Source organism: Enhydra lutris, unplaced genomic scaffold (assembly GCF_002288905.1).
Source record: "Enhydra lutris kenyoni isolate GAN:26980312 unplaced genomic scaffold, ASM228890v2 scaffoldscaffold26, whole genome shotgun sequence".
In the NCBI taxonomy this organism is placed as follows: domain Eukaryota; kingdom Metazoa; phylum Chordata; class Mammalia; order Carnivora; family Mustelidae; genus Enhydra; species Enhydra lutris.
The window spans coordinates 6,074,786-6,098,985 of record NW_019154110.1 but is presented as its reverse complement, the minus strand read 5'-3'; the positions used below and the strand labels follow the sequence as shown (position 1 = coordinate 6,098,985).

Sequence of the window (24,200 nt, the reverse complement as noted above, 5' to 3'; positions counted from 1 at the left end):
TAAGAGATGTATTTAAAATTACATGGAGATACTCTTACTTATCAGATTGATATAAAGCCACAAGTTCCACAACAAAGTGTATGGTGAGGTGATACAGAACTGACACCTTGATATGCTGCTGCTGGGATTGCAAAATGGTACGACCAGACAGAAGAAGCCAGTAATATCCGGAGAAGTTCTAAATGAATTTGCCCTTTTACTCAGTAATCCTATTTTTAGGGATTTTTTTCTTTTCTATTTAAAAGATTTTATTTATTTATTTGACACAGAGAGAGAGACAGCAAGAGAGGGAACATAAGCAGGGGAACGGGAGAAGAAGAAGCAGGCTTCCCCACCAAGCAGGGAGCCAGACTCGGGGCTCGATCCCAGAACCCTGGGTTTATGACCTGAGCCAAAGGCAGATGCTTAACTACTGAGCCACCCAGGGGCCCCTTTAGGAATCTTTTTCAAAGATTCATTGGACAAAATATGAAACTACTTAGCTGCAAGGGTATTCACTGGCATTATTTGTAACAGCAAAAGTCTGGAAACAACCTACATATCCATCAACATGGACTGGGTGAATAAACCATGGTACATTCCCAAATGGAGTCCTATGCATTGTGAAATGAATGTGAAAGATCTCTATTTGCTGATGTAGAATGATCTTCAAGATATATTCAGGAAAAAAAAGAAGAAGATGTGTAAACAGTAGGGGTGCCAGGGTGCCTCAGTCAATTAAGCATCTGACTCGTGGTTTCAGCTACGGTTGTGATTTTAGGGTCCTGGGATTGGAACCCCTGATGAGCCCACAACAGGCTCCGTGCTCAGCATGGAGTCTGCTTGTCCCTCTCCCTCCCTCTCTGCTGTTTGTGCTCTCTTTCTCAAATAAATAAAGTCTTTTTCTTTAAAGGATGTATAACAGTATATTTAATATGCAGCCCTTAATATAAGAAAAGGGGGTAAGAACGTATAATACATACACATCTTAGTATGTTTGCAAAGAAAAGAAAAGAAATACAGTTAAAATATAACCAGGAGCGCCTGGGTGGCTCAGTGGGTTAAAGCCTCTGCCTTCGGCTCGGGTCATGATCCCAGGGTCCTGGGATCGAGCCCCACATCGGGCTCTCGGCTCAGCAGGAAGCCTGCTTCCTCCTCTCTCTCTCTGCCTGCCTCTCTGCCTACTTGTGATCTCTGTCAAATAAATAAATAAAATCTTTAAAAATATATATATAACCAAAAGCAAATACAAACGGTCACCAATAAGAGGAAGAGTAGATACAGGGTGAAGGGGATAGAGAAGATATCTCTGAATAGACCTTGTCACATAGTTTTGACTTAAGCAATCCCTAAGAACTAATGAACCTAACTTCATGCAAAGTTGGTTATATAAACATATAGAAAAAACCTTATTTCAAGTTGCATGAGAGCACAGAATTGACTACATATCCTTAGTGAAATATATTCTAAGAACAAATAGAGCTGCAAAGAAATCTTACATTTTATTCGGTAGTCTGTAATCTAATTGTAGCAATACTGGCATTACTCTGAAACTACTGTACGATGATACAACAATTATGTTAATGCTGTCAGAGACCATTTATAGGAAATATGGGGGATAAAGGAACAAATTAAATGTTCATAAAGAAGCAAACACATAAATCCAGATGAACAAATAACTGAGTTTTGGCAACAAGCCAACAGTATGGGGAAAAAGGTGTGGGGAGGGGGGAAAAGAAACCGATCCACCTGGTTTTGACCTGGTAATTTCTATCTTGTCAGTTCATGCATCCTATTAAATACTTTGTTCAGTACTCTTAATTGTTTTCAGCAGGAAATTCAATCTGAATAGCCAACAATATTACTAAAAATAGAAAGTATAATACTTTTACTCTCAAGCATGACAAATTTTATGAACTTAAGAAATAAAAACAAACTATACACTTACCATGATGAGCACTGAGTAATGTACAGAATTGTGGAATCACTATTTTGTAGACCTGAAGCTAACAGAACACTCTATGTTAACTATACTGGAATCAAAATAAAATGAAATGGGAATGAAAAAATAGAATAAAATGGGAATGAGTTAAAAAAAAGACAAACTGATTAGATTTCCAAACTGTTGATTACCACAGGACAGTTGTTCCCTGGCACCTGCCAATCTGTTATACCTTTCACAACGTCAGGGTGATATATCCTAGGACAGTGTGTTTTACAAAAGAATATATAAATGAATATATATATATTTATTCCTATATATAATATATAAATGCTTAGTCTAGAATAGTTGCCTAAATAGCTGTAATTCCTGACTTGACAGGCTTATCTAAAATGCAGTGTGACATTAGAAGGAATGAAAAAGTGAAGGAAAGGAAATTGGAGGGGGAGATGAACCATGAGAGACTGTGGACTCTAAGAAACAAACTGAGGGTTTTGGGGGGGTGGGTGGGTGAGCCTGTTGGTGGGTATTAAGAAGGGCATGAACTGCATGGAGCACTGGTGTTATACGTAAACAATGAATCTGGGACACTGCATCAAAAACTAATGATGTATTGTATGGTGACGAACATAACACAATAAAAATTTGAAAAAATAAAAAATAAAAAAAATTAAATGCAATGCAATGCATCTGAAATAATACCTAATAGCTAAGATAAGTTGTAACGAACACTTAAGCCTATACAAAATTCTTATTTTTTGAGTAATAATAAAATAATATTATATTATTTCATGGGAATTTTTTTTAAAGCTTTTATTTATTTATTTGAGAGAGGGAGAGAGAGACAGCGACAGAGAGCATGAGCTGAGGGTGGGGAGAGGGAGAAGCAGGCTCCCCGCTATGCAGGACCCTGGGATCATGACCTGGGCCAAAGGCAGACACTTAACCCACTGAGCCACCCAGGGGCCCCTATTTCATGAGAATTTCTAAAAGCATAAGGACAAATTGTTATAATTCAAATACATTAAAATATTTCCCCTCTTTTTGAGAATTTTATAATAATCTTTGAATAAGAGGAAGCAACTGATATGTCCCCAAACCTGAAATGAGAAATACTGGCACTGTTGTTGTATTGGAATTTTCTACTATATACAGCACACCTAATCTCAATAAAGTACTCCCAAATTCATTTGAATTGTAAGTTAATGAAATAACAAGTTCTTGGTTTCAAAAAAAATACTGGTAAGTATAATGGACACTTCCACACTGATGTAATGAGACTTCCTAAAATTAAAACAGAGATTTAAGCATTGGTAAATTAACCCTCAATCACATCCCTTGAAGTATAATAGTAAAACAGGAGTTAAAATATGAGAAATCTAAATGTCGAAACAATCACTCCTTATTTCCACAACAATATTGCTGAATGTAGTATTTTTTAACACATTCCTTTTAAGCACTAAGATTGATGACTGGCTTCTGAAATCCATAAAAAGAATCTTATTAAGAGTCCAAGGCTGAACTCTCCAAGTAAAGTGGGAATAAAGCACCTAATCAATAATAAGTTTCTAACACTGCAGACTTTTAGAATGTAGATACTTTTCGAGGAACATTAATTTTATACAAAAGGTGACTCCTAGAGTATAGTTTCTTTGCTAAGAAAATAAATTTCAAATTTTAATACAATAAATTCTATTTGGGGTAAAATATGGGGCAAAATAATGACAAATAAATAATAATTTAGAGAAAAAAAGGATTAACAACAAGGCATAAGGAGATTTTCTTTACATGGAATGTACTAATAATTGCTCGTTTTTTAAATAGTAAAAATTTGGTAATGAAAATGCCATGACTTTATCTGCTTTCTTTTCTAAGATAAACTGGCTATTCTGGAAACCAGATTTGATTTTAACAGATTATTTATAGAATCAATCCACTAAAAAGTGAGGCAGAAATTACTATAAATCTGGTCACATTTTATAAAACTCATGACCAAAAGTTTTACCTTTGACATTATTTCATGCAGTTTAAAAACTCTAAATTACTTTCTCAGTAAGACTAAATGTGAGAGGCGCCTGGGTGGCTCAGTCTTTAAGTGGCTGCCTTTGGCTCATGTCATTGTCCCAGGGTCCTGGGATCGAACCCCACATCGGGCTCCTTGCTCAGTGGGGAACCTGATTTTCCCTCTCCCACTCCCCCTGCTTGTGTTGCCTCTCTTGCTGTGTGTCTGTCAAATAAATTTCAAAAAATCTTAAAAAAAAAAAAAAAAAAAAAAAAGTGAAACATTCTGAAGAAATCACCTAAGGTTGATGCCATTATTTTTAAAACATAAAATCAAATAAACAGTTATTCCTACAGCATCAAAGATGTCTCTGGAGAAAAGAATTCAAATACCTATTGACTGAACAAAACAAGTTGCATGGAGAAGAATATCCTTCACCTAAAAGGCATAAAATAAAACATATCTGACCACATAAATTTAATTAAAAGTATATGATGCTCATTTAAAAATGCAGTCTTGCTTGTATAGTCTGGGTTAAATGATCCTTTGTATCAGAAAGATAAAGACAAAATAACCATATGGAAGTACTTGAGTATTTCCGAAAAAGGAAGATGAAGATTTAAGTGGTTGATAAACTTGAAGAGCTGATTATACGTAATAATCACCATGTTGGGGGAGCACATGAAAATGAAACAGATTGTATTATGTTATTCTGAAAAGTGACATGACAATTGAACCATTTTAGAACAACATGAAAAGGCAGGAGTTAAAAATAGTTAAGTGAACATCTTAGAAAAACCATCCACAGGGAAGGTCAAATTCATTTTCAACATTTTTTAATATGTAAAAAGAATAAAGAGTAGAGGCTTTAAAAAGAACCACAAATTCTTCATGAGGCAATGTTCGAATGTAGAACATCAGCTCAGACAGATACACAAAAATGAGAAAGGGCCAGGTCTAAAGTACACGAGGCACTATATCCTATAGCAAATCAGAGATCCATAGGAATGCTCAATGCCGTAAATTAAAAAAAAAAAAATGGGGGGTCCATTTTGTTGCGTGTGCACCTCTTGCAATAGATTCGAGTCAGCGCCAATGACAGCTCTGCAGTCCTCCTCTGTGGTACTGATCAGGTGGTTGCAGAGCTTCAGCTCCCAGCAACACAATGCAGCTGAGCAGGCAAGCACAGCCCACAGCCAGAAGCGGTTCCCACTCTCCAGAACAAGGCGACCTTTAAGCTTAAGTTTCCCGGAGAAAATGAGATGCTGCTGCTGAAGACGACACTATGGTAAGCTGTTATTTAGATCAGTAAAAGACTGACTTTGGGAATTTTTCCCCCCTTTTTTTTTAAAGAAAAAGTCAATGTGGGGACTGAATATATATTCAGAAGCAAGTGCATGCACCAGAAATTTACTGCAGTGTCAGTGGAGGGGTTTCTTTTTAATATTCATTCACTTTGTGAATGTCCACACTGCTTTCTTTTTAGCATCGGCACTGAAATATACAGGAAAAATCACTATAAAATGCGAGGTTTAAGGGTATGGTGTTGGTCTGAATTTTTCAGGTGCCTTAAAATGTTTTACGAGGATATATTTATCCTAAAAAGACAAAGATGAATTTTAAAGTTTCGTTTTAATATCTAAATAAAATCTTACTCTACACACACATTGACTATTACATTACTGCAGAGATTTAAAAAAAGAAAAATAAATAAAACAGACTCGACAGCCATTTTTTCCTATGTGAGTAAGAAAGGATATTATCAAAAATAGTAATAGCATAAGATTCTGACTCTGTATTTGCAGAGAATGCCATTTTGTAATGTAAAGGCTCTAGGAAGATAAATTAAGAAAGACTATGGTAAAAGAAGGGAGAAGAGAAGGGTGAAAATGCAGAAGCAAGTAGGGGGAGAGAGTCCCTCTCTACCACATAGCCCCAATTGAAGGATTAAGCATTTGGACTATAAATGAAGGGGAGCTTTGTTAGTTTAATCACTGGAACAATTATAAAAGGACTCAACAACAAGGAGGTTTATTGAAAATTTTGCCTAATGCTAACTGACCCATGCAGATGCCTAATTGTGTTTGCATATTAAAAGAAGGGTGTATCTGTTTGTTTCCAGGCTTTGATGGAATATCAGATACTGAAAATGTCTCCCAGCTTGTTCATCCTTCTGTTTCTCACACCTGGTATTTTATGCAGTTGTCCTCTCCAATGTATATGCACAGAGAGGCACAGGCATGTGGACTGTTCAGGCAGAAACTTGACTACATTACCATCTGGACTGCAAGAGAATATTATCCATTTAAATCTGTCTTATAACCATTTTACTGATCTTCATAACCAGTTAACCCAATACACCAATCTGAGGACCCTGGACATTTCAAATAACAGGCTCAAAAGCCTGCCTGCTCAGTTACCTCGGTCCCTCTGGAACATGTCTGCAGCTAACAACAACATTAAACTGCTTGACAAATCTGATACCGCTTATCAGTGGAACCTTAAATTTCTGGATGTTTCTAAGAATATGCTGGAAAAGGTTGTCCTCATTAAAAATACACTAAGAAGTCTTGAGGTTCTCAACCTCAGTAGTAACAAACTTTGGACAGTTCCAACCAATATGCCCTCCAAACTACATATCGTGGACCTGTCTAACAATTCCTTGACACAAATCCTTCCAGGAACATTAATAAACCTGACCAATCTCACACATCTTTACCTGCACAATAATAAGTTCACATTCATTCCAGATCAAGCTTTTGACCAACTCTTTCAGTTGCAAGAGATAACCCTTTACAATAACAGGTGGTTGTGTGACCACAAACAAAACATTACTTACTTACTGAAGTGGATGATGGAAACAAAAGCCCATGTGATAGGGACTCCCTGTTCTAGCCAAATATCATCTCTGAAGGAACATAACATATATCCCACACCTCCTGGATTTACCTCAAGCTTGTTCACTGTAAGTGGGATGCAGACAGTGGACACCATTAACTCTCTGAGTATGGTTACTCAACCCAAAGTGACCAAAACACCCAAACAATATCGAACAAAGGAAACAACGTTTGGTGCCACTCTAAGCAAAGACACCACCTTTGCTAGCACTGACAAGGCTTTTGTGCCCTACCCAGAAGAGACATCCATAGAAACCATCAGTTCACATGAAGCAGCAGCTGCAACTCTAACTATTCATCTCCAAGATGGAATGGTTACAAACACAAGCCTCCCTAGCTCAACAAAATCATCCCCAACACCCATGACCCTAAGCATTACTAGTGGCATGCCAAATAATTTCTCTGAAATGCCTCAACAAAGCACAACCCTTAACTTACGGAGGGAAGAGACAACCACAAATGTAAAGACTCGCTTACCTTCTGTGGCAAGTGCTTGGAAAGTAAATGCTTCATTTCTCTTAATGCTCAATGCTGTGGTCATGCTGGCTGTTTGAGGGTCTGCATTTTTTTTTTTTTTTGAAACTAACGAAAAAACTCTTCCCTGATGTACAGTTGGGAAAATATGCCCCTATCTAACCAGTGATTCAAGCTATATAAGTATTCAAGAAAGCCAGTCTTACATTTCTGACTCTGATGTAATGAAGTAACTTGTCTTAAATAAAAGAAGTGCACAATGTCTTGGTACTCGCTGCTATTTTACTGTCTTAATTAAGTAAAACTAATGAGTTTCCTTCTTTTTAATGAAATGTTTTCTTTTTAAGGCTTCAATTTATTGCACAAGATATAAAGCATCTAAACTTTAATATGTATTTTATGTATGTTTACACTGTCAAACATCTGGGAAAAAAAAATAAAAGGTCTATGCTCATAACTGTGTCATTTGGCTTTCTAGTCATACCAACTTAATCTATTGAGTAGAGTCAAAATGACCTAACCATTTCTGTTCTGGGGTACCCTGGTAAAGTCTTTATGGTAAATGACATGTTGGAGGTATCCAAGGATTTTGTCACTGAAGTATAACCGTGGTTGCCCCCCCCCCATGAATGGTTATGCCACATCATTATGTTACACACAAGCCATAATTGTTTCAAATCTAAATGATGTCCTGCTTCTGAGGAACTCTTGGCTACTTTACAGATTATATAATGGACAAAAGCTCTTCAAAAAGCTAGAAGACACTAGGCTTTGCATTTTAATAAGGAAAGTTTAATGGCTTTGTTTTTTGCATTTAAGAGAAGTATTGGAAACACAATAAAAAGTCTGCCTTTAAAGACATGTAAAGGAACAGTTTTAGAGTATATTTAACAGACCATTTATTAATGGAGAATTTAAATATTTACACAATTAAAAGTCTCCTATATATAGGAGACTATATTAATCTTTTGCACATCAGAATCAGACTTAACTAAATTAAAAGTAAGATTCGTTTCAGAATAAAATCCTGGGGGTGTAAGAAACATGGGCAGTAGTAAGGAAGAGACAGGAAAAGGAAAGGAAAATGGAAAAAAGGGATGGTATTCATCTCTACAACCAGGCAATGAGCCCAATAAAACACACAAAAGGACTAAGGCTGGGCATAGGACAGATCTTAACACTCCACATCAAACTGCACTGGGACACAACTAGAAGAAAATGGAGAATTTCCCACAAGTATAAAAGTAAGCCACCTTATGAATTAGAGACAAACCTAAGAGCCAAGAGTCAGGAAAAGAAGCTCTGAAACAAGGCTAGATTAAAATGCAAGAAAGCATAACTGAAGCAGGTGGGACACAAATGAGGTATTTAATTTGTGGGACACAAGGAAGAATCTATTTCAAGCCATTCCTAGAGTTGGGAGAGAGTCCAGAAAGAAACTTTTATGCTCCTTCCTAAAACATTTTAAAATAAGATAAGACTTCTTTCTAGGTCTGGGAACATTTCTATTCAGAGAGAGAGAAAAGAAATAACCCTCTAATGTGTGTGTGTGTGTGTGTGTGTGTGTGTGTTTAAAGGACCAGGCTTATGGAAAAATTACTGTTAAATTTCAATAAAGCAATTCCTTTCCTGTACTGTGGCTCTTGAACATTTCTTTGCCCCAGCAAACCTAACTTACTATGTCAGGGAATTTCACCATGAAGAAAGGGGGTTATTTGAAAAAGTCCCCTAAATGATTTTAAAATTCACTAGCTTTCCAAATGGGCAAGCTGTTCCCATTCCCTTCCAATCACTGATCTAGTATCTTCACCAGAGATGATAAAGACTAATTGCCCAGATATTTCCTACTCTACTTCAAACGTGTCTTGTTTCAAAAAACACATATCCTGAGCTTCACAACAAGCTTCACAACCTTCTTTCACTGAAGGTGCCAAATATATGTCATATATATATACACACACACTATGTGGAAAAGTGACAAGAAGATGAAATTATGGGTAATGGCATAAGTAGCACCTATGGATTATGCCAATCTTACTGATTTGTCTAAAAATGCAGAGGAAAAAACTCAGTAAATTTACAAGTATAAAGCATGTCAACTATACAGACTCTAAGTCCTTAGAAAGAAGTTACTACCTAGCCTTAAAGTAATCACATAAACTTCCTTCTAAGGAAATTGTGTTCTTGTCATTATTAATGGAGGAGGGCTCATTATTTGCCCCTAAGACAAGAACTACTGTATTACTGGGCTTCATAAACATTTCAAAACGCATTAGTCCTCTCAAGCTTGTAAGATATGTATCCATCCATCCATCTATCCACCCCTAAGGCTCGGTTCTATTTTACAGTAACTTTTGTTTCTCACCAGTCAAGAGGATCCAAATAAGAGCACAAATGACAAAGCAAATGCAGTAAGGGATAAAGTATCAGTGAAGAGTATGTGCTCTGATGTCTAAGTTTAGGCCTAAATCCTGCCTGTCGTTTCTCAGCTGTACCATTCTGGACAGGATACCACTTCTCTCGGTCAGTTTCCTCATGCCTCAAAGAGCCCAGCAGAACTTACTCACAGTGTTTCTCTTGAGGATCACATAGTGTAATTCACAGGGAGCCTTAACGCAGTGTCATGGCCCCCAACACTCTACATGCAGTAATGTTGCTGCTGCTGTTGTTCAGATTATTATCACATGTGTACATCCAAACCTACTGCTTTGAGAAATTCATGCATGTAGAAACACCCAAGCTCTCTACCCTAGCAGCAGTAAAATGAAAGGATGTGTGCACTTCAGTCTCTGCTCTTCACCCTCCAGAATTCAGGTTCAGATGTTAGTGGAATAGGGAGCAAGAAGAAAGCCAGAGAAACATTTATTATCACAGCAGAATGAGAAGACATCTTTGGCTCAACTGAAAGATCACAAGTATGGGCTATTCAATGCTTCCATAACAATTCTCTGGAGTAGCAGCAAGTTCTTTCAATGGACACCAAAAATGTCACATGAAAGTCAACCCCAAGTCTATTGTAAGATTATTCCTTATGTGGGACGCCTGGGTGGCTCAGTTGGTTAGGCAGCTGCCTTCGGCTCAGGTCATGATCCTGGCGTCCTGGGATCGAGTCCCACATCGGGCTCCTTGCTCATCGGGGAGCCTGCTTCTCCCTCTGCCTCTGCCTGCCATTCTGTCTGCCTGTGCTTGCTCTCTCTCTCCCTCTCTCTCTCCGACAAATAAATAAATAAAATCTTAAAAAAAAAAAAAGATTATTCCTTGTGAAATACATTTTAAGAACTAGATAAACAATGATACCATGCATTGCAAACCACCAGCCAACATCACGGTTGAAAGTGAAAAGTTAGATTTCTATTAAAATTAGAATCAAAACAATAATGCCAATTATCACCAATCTTTTCAACAGTATTTGGGAAATTCCAGAATAGGAACAACAAATACAATTATATGGAAATAAGAAACAAAATTATTATTAAGAGACTGAAATAACTGCCTATCCCAAGGATTCCTCGGGAATGCCTTCAAAAGAATAACCTTAAATAACTAATGAAAAAAATATGGAACCACGAATGACTTTCTCATATACAGGCAACGAATAATTAGAAAATTCCAGAAAGAAGATACTGCCCATGGCAGCAACAAAAAATCCAATCTACAATGCCAAGAAATAACATTCATATGAAATGTGTAGGACTCAGGGGCGCCTGGGTGGCTCAGTGGGTTAAGCCGCTGCCTTCGGCTCGGGTCATGATCCCAGGTCCTGGGTTCGGGCCCCACATCGGGCTTTCTGCTCAACAGGGAGCCTGCTTCCTCCTCTCTCTCTGCCTGCCTCTCTGCCTACTTGTGATTTCTCTCTGTCAAATAAATAAATAAATAATCTTAAAAAAAAAAAAAAAGAAATGTGTAGGACTCAAATGGGGAAAAGCTAAAAAACATTAATGAGAGGTATTAACCGAGACTTGATGGAGATGATAAAGATTTCTCCATTCATCTATTCTTTCAATCAACAGACATTTATTCAGCACCTGGAATGTACCAGACATCAAGGCTAAGTACAGAAGACACACCTTGAGTGATACTGCAAAGATGAGATTATTTCCAGTATAATTCATTGAGTAAACCAACTCTGACAAATATCTCAACGAAATTCTTTTTGGAACAAGAAATGAAACACTTAAGTTCATCTGGGAATGAATGAATGAATGAATGAATGAATGAATAGAAAAAAGAAGAAGTAGTGGAGTTACCTTACACTTTCTCTAGAGGAAAACACATCTCAGCTCTAATAATTAAGACAGAACGGTAAGGTCCTAAAAATAGAAAGGAAGATATCCATAGCATAGAAATGAAAGTGCAACCAGAGCATACTGCCCAGGAGAATTCCATTTCCTCACAGGGTAGTTGTGAGGAGTGAGGACAAAATGAGATAATTCACGCAACATGCTCAGAACGGTGCATACCACATAATAAATTCCTAAACATTATTAACATGGAGGGGGAAAAATGTCACAAATTCCACGGCAAGGGTAAGACTCAATAAAGAATGGTGGGGAAACTGAACACAGCCCAATTTAACATTCACTTCATGTGATAACCTATATAGTGAACTAAAAAAGACATTAAAAAAAAAAGGAAGTCTTAAAACCATCACAGGATTTACACATATTTATAAATCTCTGGGTGACTTTTTAAAATTAGAAATAGAAAAAAAAATCACAAAGAAATCATCAATAGTTTTGTCTATACAAAACTCCCAAATTTCTTTATGCTGAAACAATGAGCCTAATAAAAACAAAGAGAATACCATAAAGGAGACTGCTAACCAAAAGCTCGCAAAATTGATAAAAAAAATATTTATATTCCCAATGGATAAATGGGCAAAGGACATAAACAGAACATTTAAAAGAGGGAGCATGGTGATGGATAACTATCTGGGAATATGGCCCACCACATAATAACTGAGAAATAAAAATAAAGTATGATACCATTCTCATTAGTAATTTGCAAGCAATTTTTAATAAATAAAAATTAAGCCTGGGGAAGACATCACAAAATAGCTATATTCACATACTGGTACAAATCCTTTGGACAGCAATTGGCATCTGTGATGAGAAAACAGCTATTTTAGGTTGCTGCCTAGGCATTCTGCAGTATGACAACCCTGCACAAACCCCGAGTCTGGACATTTAGATAAGGACCTGAGCTTGGGATTTCTACCACAAGTTCCTGCTTTGCTTTTCCTGGGGCACATTTTTAAGTAACTGCTTAGAGATGAGCCCATTAAAATTTTAGTGACCATCACCCCAACCACCTTATAAGTAATAGGTGCTTGCTACCCCGTGCTCCGTGCTCTATTTTCTGCTCGCTGGTAACCCAGGATGGAAGACTGCCCTTCCTCCAGGTCACTGTGCTTCCTCCCCCACCCCATATTTCTGGGATCCATAAGTAATAAATCTTGTGACTTTACTTCCTTTGAGTGAGTGTACTGAAACAATCAAAGCAAAACAACCCCAGGGTTTTCACTTCCCCAAAGCAGAAGCCCAGATATTGAGGGACCTCCTTGCCAACCCTGCGTAGGTGGTTTGTGCCTCCTCATTCAATAGCTCATAATCTGCATACTCTTTTTTTTTTTAAATAATCCATTCTCCTCCCTTTTCAGCTGAAATATAGTTGACATACAATGTTATATTAGTTTCAGGTGTACAACATAGTGATTCGACAATTCTAAGTGTAGTTACCATATAATGTTATTACAATATTATTAACCGTATTTCCTCTGCTGTACTTTATATTTCCATGACTTATTTATTTTATACGTGGAAGTTTATGCCTCTTACTCCCCTTCACCTATTTCTCCTATCTCCTCACTCACCTACCCTTTGGTAACCACCAGTTTGTTCTCTGTATTTGAGTCTGTTAGTCTGTTGATTGTTGTTTTCTAGATTCCACATCATTAAATCATATGCTGTCTGTGTTTCTCTGTCTGACTTATTTCGCTTAGCATAATACGCTTTAGGTCCATCCAGGTTGTAAGAAATAGTGAGACTTCATTCTTTTTTATGGCTGAGTAATCTTTCACCGAATACATATATATATACCACATTGTCTTTATCTATTTATCTATCAATGGACACTTGGGTTGCTTACACTTTGACTTTGTAAATAATGCTGCAATAAAAACAAGGGTGCATATAGCTTTTCAAATTAGTGTTTTTGTTTTCTTTGGGCAAATACTCATTATGGTACTATCTGCATATTCTTAATTTAATACACCCACTATGGGCAGTGATCAAAAACCTAAAATACTTTAACCTATAACCTAGTAAATTCTAGGTAAACTCTTTCTGACAGCAAAAAAAAAAAAAAAAAAAAAAAGGAAACAATACTAAATATCTACCATTCGGACATGAGGTAAGTAAATCATGATCCACTGACCAGAGTATTATGTGTCTAATAAAAATATTTATTAGAGTTTTTTCAAGTTTGAAAGGTGGAAAATGCAAAAACTAGGAAGATAAGCAAAAATAATCAGATATAAACATAAATACAGAACTATGTATTAAAAACAACAAAAAAGAGAAATATACCAAAATGCTGATACTGTATACCAAGTATGTTTTATTACCTACTTTTTCCTTAAGAAATGCCAAGAGATACAAGAAAAGAACTATTTGGAAACCTGTCCACAAGATCTAGGTTGAGCAGGAAAACAAGAAAATGAGACGATGAAAAACGAACTGTGAATAGGTAGGGGTAGCCAACAAACTAGAGGGTATCACGAAGTAAAGATCAGAGACGGAGAAGTATAATCAGAATTCTTGGAAGCACCTATACAGGCATACCTCTTTTTTTTTTAAATAAAGATTTTATTTAGGTCCTTGAGAGAGAGAGAGAGAGAGAGAGTCAGAGGGAAGAAGCAGACTCCCTGCTGAGCAGGGAGCCCGATGAGGGACTCGATCCTGGGACTCCAGGATCATGACCTGAGCCAAAGGCAGTCACTTAATCAACTGCCTTTGGCATCCCCAGGCACCCCCAGGCATACCTCCTTTTATTGCGCTTCATTTACGGCGCTTTGTAGATAGTGTGTTTTCTACAAATTGAAGGTTTGTTGCCACCCTGCACTGAACAAGTCTATTTGTGCCATTTTTTTCTACAGTGTTTGCTCACTTTTGTGTCTCTCACATTTTAGTAATTCTCCCAATATTTCTAACTTTTTCATTATCATTATATTAGTTATATGGTGATCTGTGATCAGTGATGTTTGATGTTACTACTACAATTGTTTTGGGGTGCCAAGAACTGCACCCATACAAGACGGTGAGTAAGTAAATGTGTATGTTCTGACTGCTCCACCAACCAGCCGCCCTCCCAACCCCCACTTCACATCTCTCTTCCTCCCCTCCAACCTCCCTATTCCCTGAGACACAACAGTCTTGAAATCAGGGCCGTGAATGACCCTACAATGGCTACTAAGGGTTCAAGTGAAAGGAAGAGTTGCACGTCTCTCACTTTAAATCAAAAGCTAAGGGAACCTGGGTAGTTCAGTCTGTTAAGTGACCAACTCTTGACTTCAGTTCAGGTCAGATCTCTGTCCTGAGACTGAGCCTCGCATTGCACTCTGTGCTCAGTGGGGAATCTGCCTGAGATACTTTCTTTCTGACCCTACCCCAGTTCACATACGCACGTGCATGTGCTCTCTCGCTCATTCTCTCTCCAAAATAAATAAATAAATCTTAAAAAAAAAAAATCAAAAGCTAGCGATGAGCACATGAGGAAGGCATGTTGAAAGTCAAGGTTAGGCCAAAAGCTAAGCCCTTTGTGCCAAACGGCTAGCCAAATTGTGAATGCAAAGGAAAAGTTCTTGAAGCTACTTTAGTGAACACACAAATGATAAGAGAGCAAAACAGCCTGACTGCTGACATCAGAAAGTTTTCAGGGTCTGAATAGAAGATGAAGCCAGCCACAACATTCCCAGAAGCCAAAGCCTAATCTAGAGCAAGGCCCCAACTCTCTTCGCTTCTGTGAAGGTTGAGAGAGGGATGAAGCCACAGAAGAAAAGTCTGAAGCTGGTGGAGGTTAGTTCATGAGGTTTAAGAAAAGAAGCATTTTCCATAACAAAGAAGCAACAAGAGGAAGCAGCAGGTGCTGAGGCAGAAGCTGCAGCAAGATCTCCAGGAGATCCAGCTCAGATCCTTCATGACGGCGGCCACGCCAAACCGCAGGTTTTCAGCGTAGACAAAACAGCCGTCTCTCGGAAGACAACATCATCTAGGACTTTCATAGCTAGAAAGAAACTGATTCATAGCTTCAAAGCTTCAAAGGACAGGCTGATCCTCTTGTTAGGGACTAATGCAGCGGATGACCTGAAGTTGAAGCCAATGCTTATTTATAAAACTGAAAATCCTAGGACACTTAAGAATTACGCTAAATCTACTCTGCCTGTGCTCTACAAATGGAACAACAAAGCCTGAATATCAGCAAATCTGTTTATAACATGGTTTTACTGAATATTTTAAGCCCACTGTTGAGACCTGTTACTCAGAAAAAAGATTCCTTTCAAAATATGAGTGCTTACTGACAATGCACCTAGTCACCCAAGAGCTGTCATGGAGATGGTCAATGAGAGTAAAGCTGTTTTCATGTTTGCTAACAACATCCATTCTGCAGCCTATAGATCAAAAAGTGATTGTGACCCTCAAGTCTTACTAAATAAATACATTTTATAAGACTACAGCTGCCATAGATACTGCTTCCTCTAATGGAACCAGACGAAGTAAATTAAAAAATTTCTGGAAAGGAGATACCATTCTAGAAGCCATCACAAAAGAGGTCAAAATATCAAGATGAACAGGAGTTTTGGGAGAAGCTGATTTATTTTAAGATTTTATTATTTATCTGACAGGGAGAGAGACAGAGAGCACAAGCAGGGGGAGGAGCAGAGGCAGAGGGAAAAGCAGACACCCCGCTGAACAGGGAGCCCGATGTGGGCCTTGATCCCAGAACCCTGGGATCATGACCTGAGATGAAGGCAGCTGCTTAACTAAGCCACCCAGGCGCCCCTGTAAGAAGTTGATTTCAACCTCCTGGATGACTGTAGGGGTTTTAAGACGTCAGTGGAAGAAGTAACTGCAGATGTGGTAAAGTAACAAGAAAATAGGATTAGATTAGAAGTGAAGTCTGAAGACGTGACTGAATTGCTGAAACCTCATGTAAAACCTGAAGAGATGAGGAGCTGCTTCTCAAGGATAAACAAAGAAAGTGGTTTCTTGAGTTGGAATCTATTCCTGGTAAAGATGCCATGGCAATTGTTGAAATAACAACAAAAGACTTAGAATATGACATATACTTACTTGAAAAAGCAACAGCAGGGTTTCAGAGGACTGACTTCAACTGTGAAAGTTCTACCATGAGTAAAATGTTATTGAACAGCATCACGTGCTACAGAGAAATCATTCCTGAAAGGGAGTCAGTCAGTGCATGGAACTTCATTGTTGCCTTGTCTTAATTGCCAAGGCCACCTCCGCTTCAGCAACCAGCACCTTGACTGGTCAGCAGCCATTACACCAAGGCAAGAGCTTTTACAAGCAAGATTACAACTTGCTGAAAGCTCAAATGATGATTAGCGTTTTCAGCATAAAGTATCATGGGTAGAGGTATGTACACTGTTATTTTAGACATGCTGTTGCACACTTAACGGGCTATAGTACAGGGTAAACATCACTTTTACATTCAGTGGGAAACCAAAAATTCATTCGATTCACTTTACGGTGATGTTTGCTTCATTGCAGTGGTCCCGAGCTGAACCTGCAGCTTCTCCAAGGTTGGCCTGCACACTTTATGAGCTACCGCTAGCTCCACATGGCCAGTTGCCGTGAGGAGTGCTCCCCCAACAAATCTAACCAGATGAGCTCTTTTCTCTCCTCCAGACAAACAAAACCCCTCAGAACAGTCATAATTTCCAAGCCTCAGAATACAGTCTAAACTCTCAATATGGTTTAATTATGGTCAGGCGCTTGCCTCCCATCACAGTAAGTAGCATCTTCAAACCTCCCAGCTCCATCATTGTATAGTTCAAGCAAAATGTCTTTTTGTCTCTGGTTCACCATGCTCTTTCTTGCCACCTGGCTTTCAGAGATACTGCATGTCCTCTGCAGTGTATTACTTTCCCTCTTCTTCCCTTGGCAAACTCTTATTCGTCCTTTTGATTTTAGTTTAGATATTACTCCCTCCTACAAATTTTTTGACAATTTGATCTGAATTTATAAATAAAGATGAAAGATACATAACTGGTGGGCTAACAACAACTTACTTAAGACAGACCAAGTCAAACATCTGAAAGTCTTATTCCACAATCTAAGTTTCTTCCATCAGGTCAAGTAATAGCTTCAGAGTCCAGAAAAAGGAGAGATCGAAAAGAAGTTATGAATGAAGGAAGGGGTGCTTCGGTGGCTCAATTGGTTTAAGCCTCCAACTCTTGGTTGTGACTCAGGTCATGATCAAGTTCATGGAATCGAGCCCCATGTTGGGCTCCAAGCTCAGTGGGGAGTCTGCATGAGATTCTCTCTCTCCCTCCCCCCCGCACCCCCCCCCCCAAAAAAAAAAAAATAAAAAAAAAAAAAAAAAGAATGAAGGAAGATTTGGCTGGTGGCTACTTATAAGAAATTAGCTCTGGGCAAGTATGAGTTACCTATGGAACAATTCCAGAGAAACGTTAATTCTGATACCTCTGAACAACTTAGTACCAGCAGATTGCTTGAGGGAAACCAGTCAGGGAAACAGAAACAAATGCCACCTCAATTATTAACGTATTAAGCAGATTAGTTTGCTTCACGCTTTGGAAAGTGTTGTGCAAAGTGAGGTTTTAAAGAAGCTTAACTTAAGAAAAAAAATTCCATTTTGGCTCAAAGCCCCAACTCCATTAAACATGTTTAGGAACTGGTGGAGACATACATTCAATACCCCTATCTATCCTTTCTATAATTCGTGGCCTGATACTATGAATCTGTTGGAAGTTATTGATAAGATTGAAGCACAAAAACTAAACACATACACACACACATGCGCACGTGCACACACAGAGTTAAAAGAATGAACTCTATAGTTCTTTTCTGATCAAAACAGTGTTCTAAATGTACTTAAAGCACATGGCAGTTTAAAAGTGCATGAGAGGTTTTCTCATCTACAGTCTGTTATTATCTTGGGCAAGTGATTCAGTGGATCTTCTGGTAAAAATCTAGTCAAGAACATGTATTCCATATAGGTATTTTAAAGAATACACTAAATCATGTTTATCAAAGCTACATTTTTTTTTTAAAGATTACTGTTGTCCCTTAAGAGATTCCTGGGCAATCACCAAGATCAGAAATGGAAATAACTGAACCCAGAATGGTACCTAATTCCCCATGTATGGTAGTTAGACCTCAAATAATGAGTTTACAAGGTTTCCTATTTATTTGTCCCATAGGAAATACGATTTAGCAGTAAAAAAATATCAGATATCTGAATAATTCACATATATATCTCATGGCCAAGTATCACATAAATCTGATGAAATATTCAATACCAAGAAACATAGTTCTTCACTTTGAGACTTTGTTGCCCATAGTCACCATTCAAACAAACAGAACACTCTGGGAGGCTCAAGGAATTGAAATGCCTGTCAAATCCTTGCTTCAACAGAAAATAAACTAAGATTGAATGCTTTTCTTGAGGAAGAAAAAAAACAAAGTATCAGTAAGGGAAAACAAAGATGTCATCACCACAGTAACCACCAGGAAGGCCCTCGTTTGCCAAACAAAGCCTCAGCAACCGCTCCTGCATGTAAGACATCATGTAATTTAAGAGTAACTGGCACACGGCCACATCCATTTACCAGTCCGACTACTCAGAAAGCAGATATTCAGCTGTAGTTCCTCATAGTGATGACAAATAGGCAAAGAAACATTTAACAATGCCATCCATTGATAAGTTCTAATATTTCCTCATAGTGTGGCTCTTCTACAATGATTACATGAAATCTTTCTTCCTTTAACCAAGTATATACTTGGATGAAGTGCTAGAAGTCTCTTGCCCTGACTCTAAGTTAAAAAAACAATAAAAGCTGCAGAACAGTATAAACTTAGAGGCACTGTAAAGTTTCTTTAAAGCACATGTAAATTAATCAAAGCACCAAAGAGTTACCTGAAACTAGTAAAACATCTTCAGACATTAAGTATGAGTTGACTATAAACTGATTTTAATTTTTTAAAAAATATTTTTATTTATTTATTTGACAGAGATCACAAGTAGGCAAAGAGGCAGGCAGAGAGAGAGAGAGAGGAGGAAGCAGGCTCCTCGAGGAGCAGAGAGCCCAATGTGGGGCTCGATCCCAGGACCCTGGGATCATGACCTGAGCCGAAGGCAGAGGCTTTAACCCACTGAGCTACCCAGGTGCCCCCTGATTTTCATTTTTTACATAAATGTCACACATGATGCAAGTATTACTAAGGGCCAGTTTGTAAGTCACATAAGAAAAGACTCATTTTAAACAAAAAATAGTATTACTAAGCTTGACACTTTGTCTTAACAAAAAAATTTCAAGTATGAAGATTTCCCTGCCATATCTAAATAGACTTCAGACTTTGACAGTCCTTCCAAAAACGATTTCCTTTAAATGTTATGCTCAAAGGCAGCAGGATTTGAAGTATATCACGTCCAACAGGGACTCTTCTGAAAGGAACAATAGTCACTTGGATGTATTTACTCTTAATTGCTGGTTTAAAAATTTTTCCATGTTGTTTTATATATTCAAAGCTCTTCAGGACATCTTGGGATTATTTCCTTTCAAGGATCACATACTTACACTAAAGGAGGTGAACCACAATTCATTAAAACAACAACTGGTGGGGTGCCTGGATGGCATGGTCAGTTAAGTGTCAGACTCTTGATTTTGGCTCAGGTCAGTGATCCCAGGGTCCTAAGACTGAGCTCCGCATCAAACTCTGTGCTTCCCATGGAGTCTGTGGGAGATTCTTTCTCTCCATTTTCCTCTGCCCCTCCCACCCCTTTGTGCCACTCTTGCTTGCTCTAATAAATAAAATCTTTAAAAAAAAAATACTGGTTTTTTTTTTTCATAGCAATATATAGATTGTAGCCACTAACCATATTATTTTATAGCACGTCAAGTCACAACTACCAGATTATTCAGAATCAATCATTAAATCATCTTTGACCAAGGTCACTATACTTCTATAAACCAAGTAGGCAGAAAACAAAACCACTAGAGAAATCTTTTGGCTCAATTCAGAACTCCAATTCTAATTGCTATTATTAAATCAAGTCTTCTTCCTTCAAATTATAGTCATGTGTGTCTATAATTTAAACTGGTAATTAGTCTTAATACTATCACTGAATGATTAAATATAGATAACAATTAAAAGCTAGGTTCAGGGGCGCCTGGGTGGCTCAGTGGGTTAAAGCCCCTGCCTTCGGCTCGGGTCGTGATCCCAGGGTCCTGGGATCGAGCCCCGCATCGGACTCTCTGCTCGGCAGGGAGTCTGCTTCCTCCTCTCTCTCTCTCTCTCTCTGCCTGCCTCTCTGCTTACTTGTGATCTCTGTCTGTCAAATTAAAAAAAAAGAAAAAAAAAATAGGTGCTTGTGGGCGCCTGGAAAAAAAAAAAAAAAGCTAGGTTCATTTATTAAGTATTCTATGAATTACCACATACTCTGCTACATTCTCTGTTTCTAGATAAAGACATCTAGACTGAGGAGTTAAAAGTCCAAGAGGAGAACAGAAAATTTATATTCCATACCCTTAGCTTCACTGCGGCATTATTTAAAATAGTCAGAGGGAACCTGGGTGGTTCAGTCGGTGAAGCACCTGATTCTTGATTTCGGCTCAGCTCATGATCTCAGGGTCATGGGAAGGAGTCCCGTGTTGGGAATCCATGCTCAGTGGGGAGTCTGCTTAGGATTCTCTCTCTCTCTTTCCCTCTCCCTCTGTCTCTCCTCCTATGCATGTGCACACACACACACTCTCTCAAATGAAGACATCTTTAAAAAAATAAAAATAAAAAATTAAATAGCCAAGACATGGAAGCAACTTAAGTGTCCACTGATGAAATGGATTAAGAAAATGTCACACACACACACACACACACACACACACACACACGCAGAGTGTTACTCAGCTATAAAAAAGAAGTATATCTTACCATTTATACCATGGATGGACACTGATGGCATTACACTAGGAGAAATAAATTAGAGAAAGCCAAATACTGTATGATTTCATTTACATGTGGATTTTAAAAAAACAAAAAAGTGAACTCACAGACACAGAGAAGAGATTGGTGGTTGCCAGAGGCAAGGGTTGGGGGTGGGTGGGTGAAATGGGAGAAGGTAGTCAAAAGGTACAAACTTCAAGTTATAAAATAAGTAATTCCTTGGGGATGTAATGTACAGCATGGTGACCATAATTAATAATACTGTATTAAATATTTGAAAGTTGCTAAGAGTAGATCTTAAAAATTCTCCTCACAAGAAAAAAATTTCATGACTATGCGTGTGATGGATATTAATTGGATTTATTGTGATAATCATTTTGCAATATATATACAACTACTGAACCATTTTGTTTTACACCTGAAACTAATATAAGGTTATCTGTCAATTATATTTCAATTAAAAAAGGAAAAATTATATTCTAACATCACCATTGTTAAACAATAATAGAATATGCAATGGTTTAGTAAGGAGGTATTTTGCCAAAATTTGCCTTAGAAAGACAGAGGAGAACAAATGTTGGATGAGGCAGTGGAGAAATTTAAATTTTTGTACACTGCTAGTGGAAATGTAAAATGATAAACTTGCTTTGTAAAACAGTTTGGCAAACCCTCAAAAGGTTAAACATCAAGTTATAATTCTACTCCAAAGATACATACCTAGGAAAGTAAAATACATATATCCAGACAAAAACTTATATATGAGTGTCTATAGCAGCATTATTGATAATAGCAAAAAATGGAAACAATATCCATGACCAGATGTATGGGTTAACAAGATGTGGTAATGTGCATGCAATGGAATATTATTCAGCTATAAAAAGGAATAAAGTAATGATAACATGCTACAACTTCCATGAACCCTGAAAAAACTGTGTAAACTAAAAGAAGCCAGTCACAAAAGAGCACATACTGTATGAGTCCCTGAAGAGGCAAATCCATAGAGGTATGGATGCCAGGGACTAGGAAGTGTGAATGGGGTCAGAAAAAAGAATAACTAATGGGTATGGGTTTTTTTTTTTGGGGGGGGGGGGGGGTGATTAAACGTCTAACTTAGACATAACTGCACAACTCAGTAAATATAGTAAATATACTAAAAACTACTGAACTGTATACTTAAAAAAAGTAAATTTTAAAATACATGAATCTGATCTCACTAAAGCTGTTATTATTATTATTATTTTAACTTGCCTAGAGGAATAATGGGTCAGGATACTGAGATGGGTCTTGAATCAATAGCAGGAGTTTGCTCTACGTTAAAGGAAGGACATCAGGGTGGCTCATTCATTGAGCGTCTGCCTTCAGCTCAGGTCATGATCCCAGGGTCCTGGGATTGAGCCCCACATTGGGCACCCTGCTCAGCAGGAAGCCTGCTTGTGTTCCCTCTCTCACTGTCTCTCCCTCCCGTGTCAATTAAATAAATAAATAAATAAAATCTTTAAAACAAAACAAAACAAAAAAACGAAGGGCATCCAAGGCCAATGGTAAGATGGTCAGTGCTGCTGAAGCTCAAGGCTAGGCCTTATAATACAAGGTCTCAACCATCCTTCTATAGATGTTACTACACACTGTGATGGCTAGTCTTCTGTTATTAAACTTAAATGACCAACTGAAAAAAATGGTTTTAGGACTTTTTGACCACCGTAAAAGTAATGTACAGATGATCATTTGGCATTACCAAAGGTGGTATATAAATGCCTTACATATGAAAACTTAGCTAACAGGAGCACATAAAAGGTTTTATCTGGAAGTAACATGGTCATATTTTAGAGAGATCATTCTGGTGGTAATGTGGAAAATGGAGGGGATGGGGTAATATACTGGTGACAAGGAATCCAATTAGGAAGTTGTTGTAATAGCCTAGACCAGAGATGAGCAAATCGTGGTCCACCAGCAATATACTTCCTACATGCCACTTGTGGCCTGTTTTTGCAGGGCCTGCAAACTAAGAATGGCTCTAACATTTTGTGTGTGTGGGGTGTGTGTGTGTGTGTGTGTGTGTGTACACACATATATGTATATATACATACATATATATGAACATACAATGTATGTGTATGTATATGTATGTGTGTATGTGTGTGTATACATATAATGTATTATTTGTCCCAGGGGTACAGGGGTACAGGTCTGTGACTCATCAGGCTTACACATTTCACAGCACTCACCACAGGCTCTAACATTTTTAAAAAACTGTTCAAAACAAAGTAATTCCCCTCCCCCAAGAAAAAGAAAGAAAGAACTAAAAAATCTTTCTGGTTTGGGCTTTACACCAAAATATTTACTGTGTGGTCCTTCACCAAAAATGTTTGCTAACCTCAGCTTTGACAATTGATTAAACTGTAAACAGAGTTTAAAATATGAGGATAAAGCATAAAAAAATTTCTGAAGCAAAATCAGTAAGACTTAATGACTGATCAGTTATATGTGGTTAGGAGCAGGTAGAAGTGAAGACTTATGTTAAGGCTTCCATTCAGAGCTCAAAGAAGATGGAGATACCATTACCCAAAGGAAGGAAAGAGAAAGAAAGAGAATCTCTCCTAAAAACTAAATTACTTTTTCCCATTGGAAATAAATAAAAATAAAATAAAATAAGAAAAAAATAAGAATAAATGATAACAACCCAAAATTAGATAACAGACTTA

The 24,200-nt window shown here is 37.8% G+C and overlaps 2 protein-coding genes across 3 annotated transcripts in view; one reads left to right on the top strand and one right to left on the bottom strand.

Annotated features, from left to right (window-relative positions):
* Positions 1-24,200, bottom strand: part of LOC111151595 (neurofibromin 1) — a 270,567-nt gene that overhangs the window by 65,120 nt on the left and 181,247 nt on the right. The gene's annotated exons all lie outside the window — the stretch shown is intronic.
* LOC111151598 (oligodendrocyte myelin glycoprotein) lies at positions 4,613-7,745 on the top strand. The gene is made up of 2 exons (XM_022509678.1): positions 4,613-5,211; positions 6,046-7,745. The coding sequence occupies exons 1-2, from the start codon at positions 5,209-5,211 to the stop codon at positions 7,372-7,374; spliced, it is 1,332 nt and encodes a 443-aa protein (XP_022365386.1). The 5' UTR covers positions 4,613-5,208; the 3' UTR covers positions 7,375-7,745.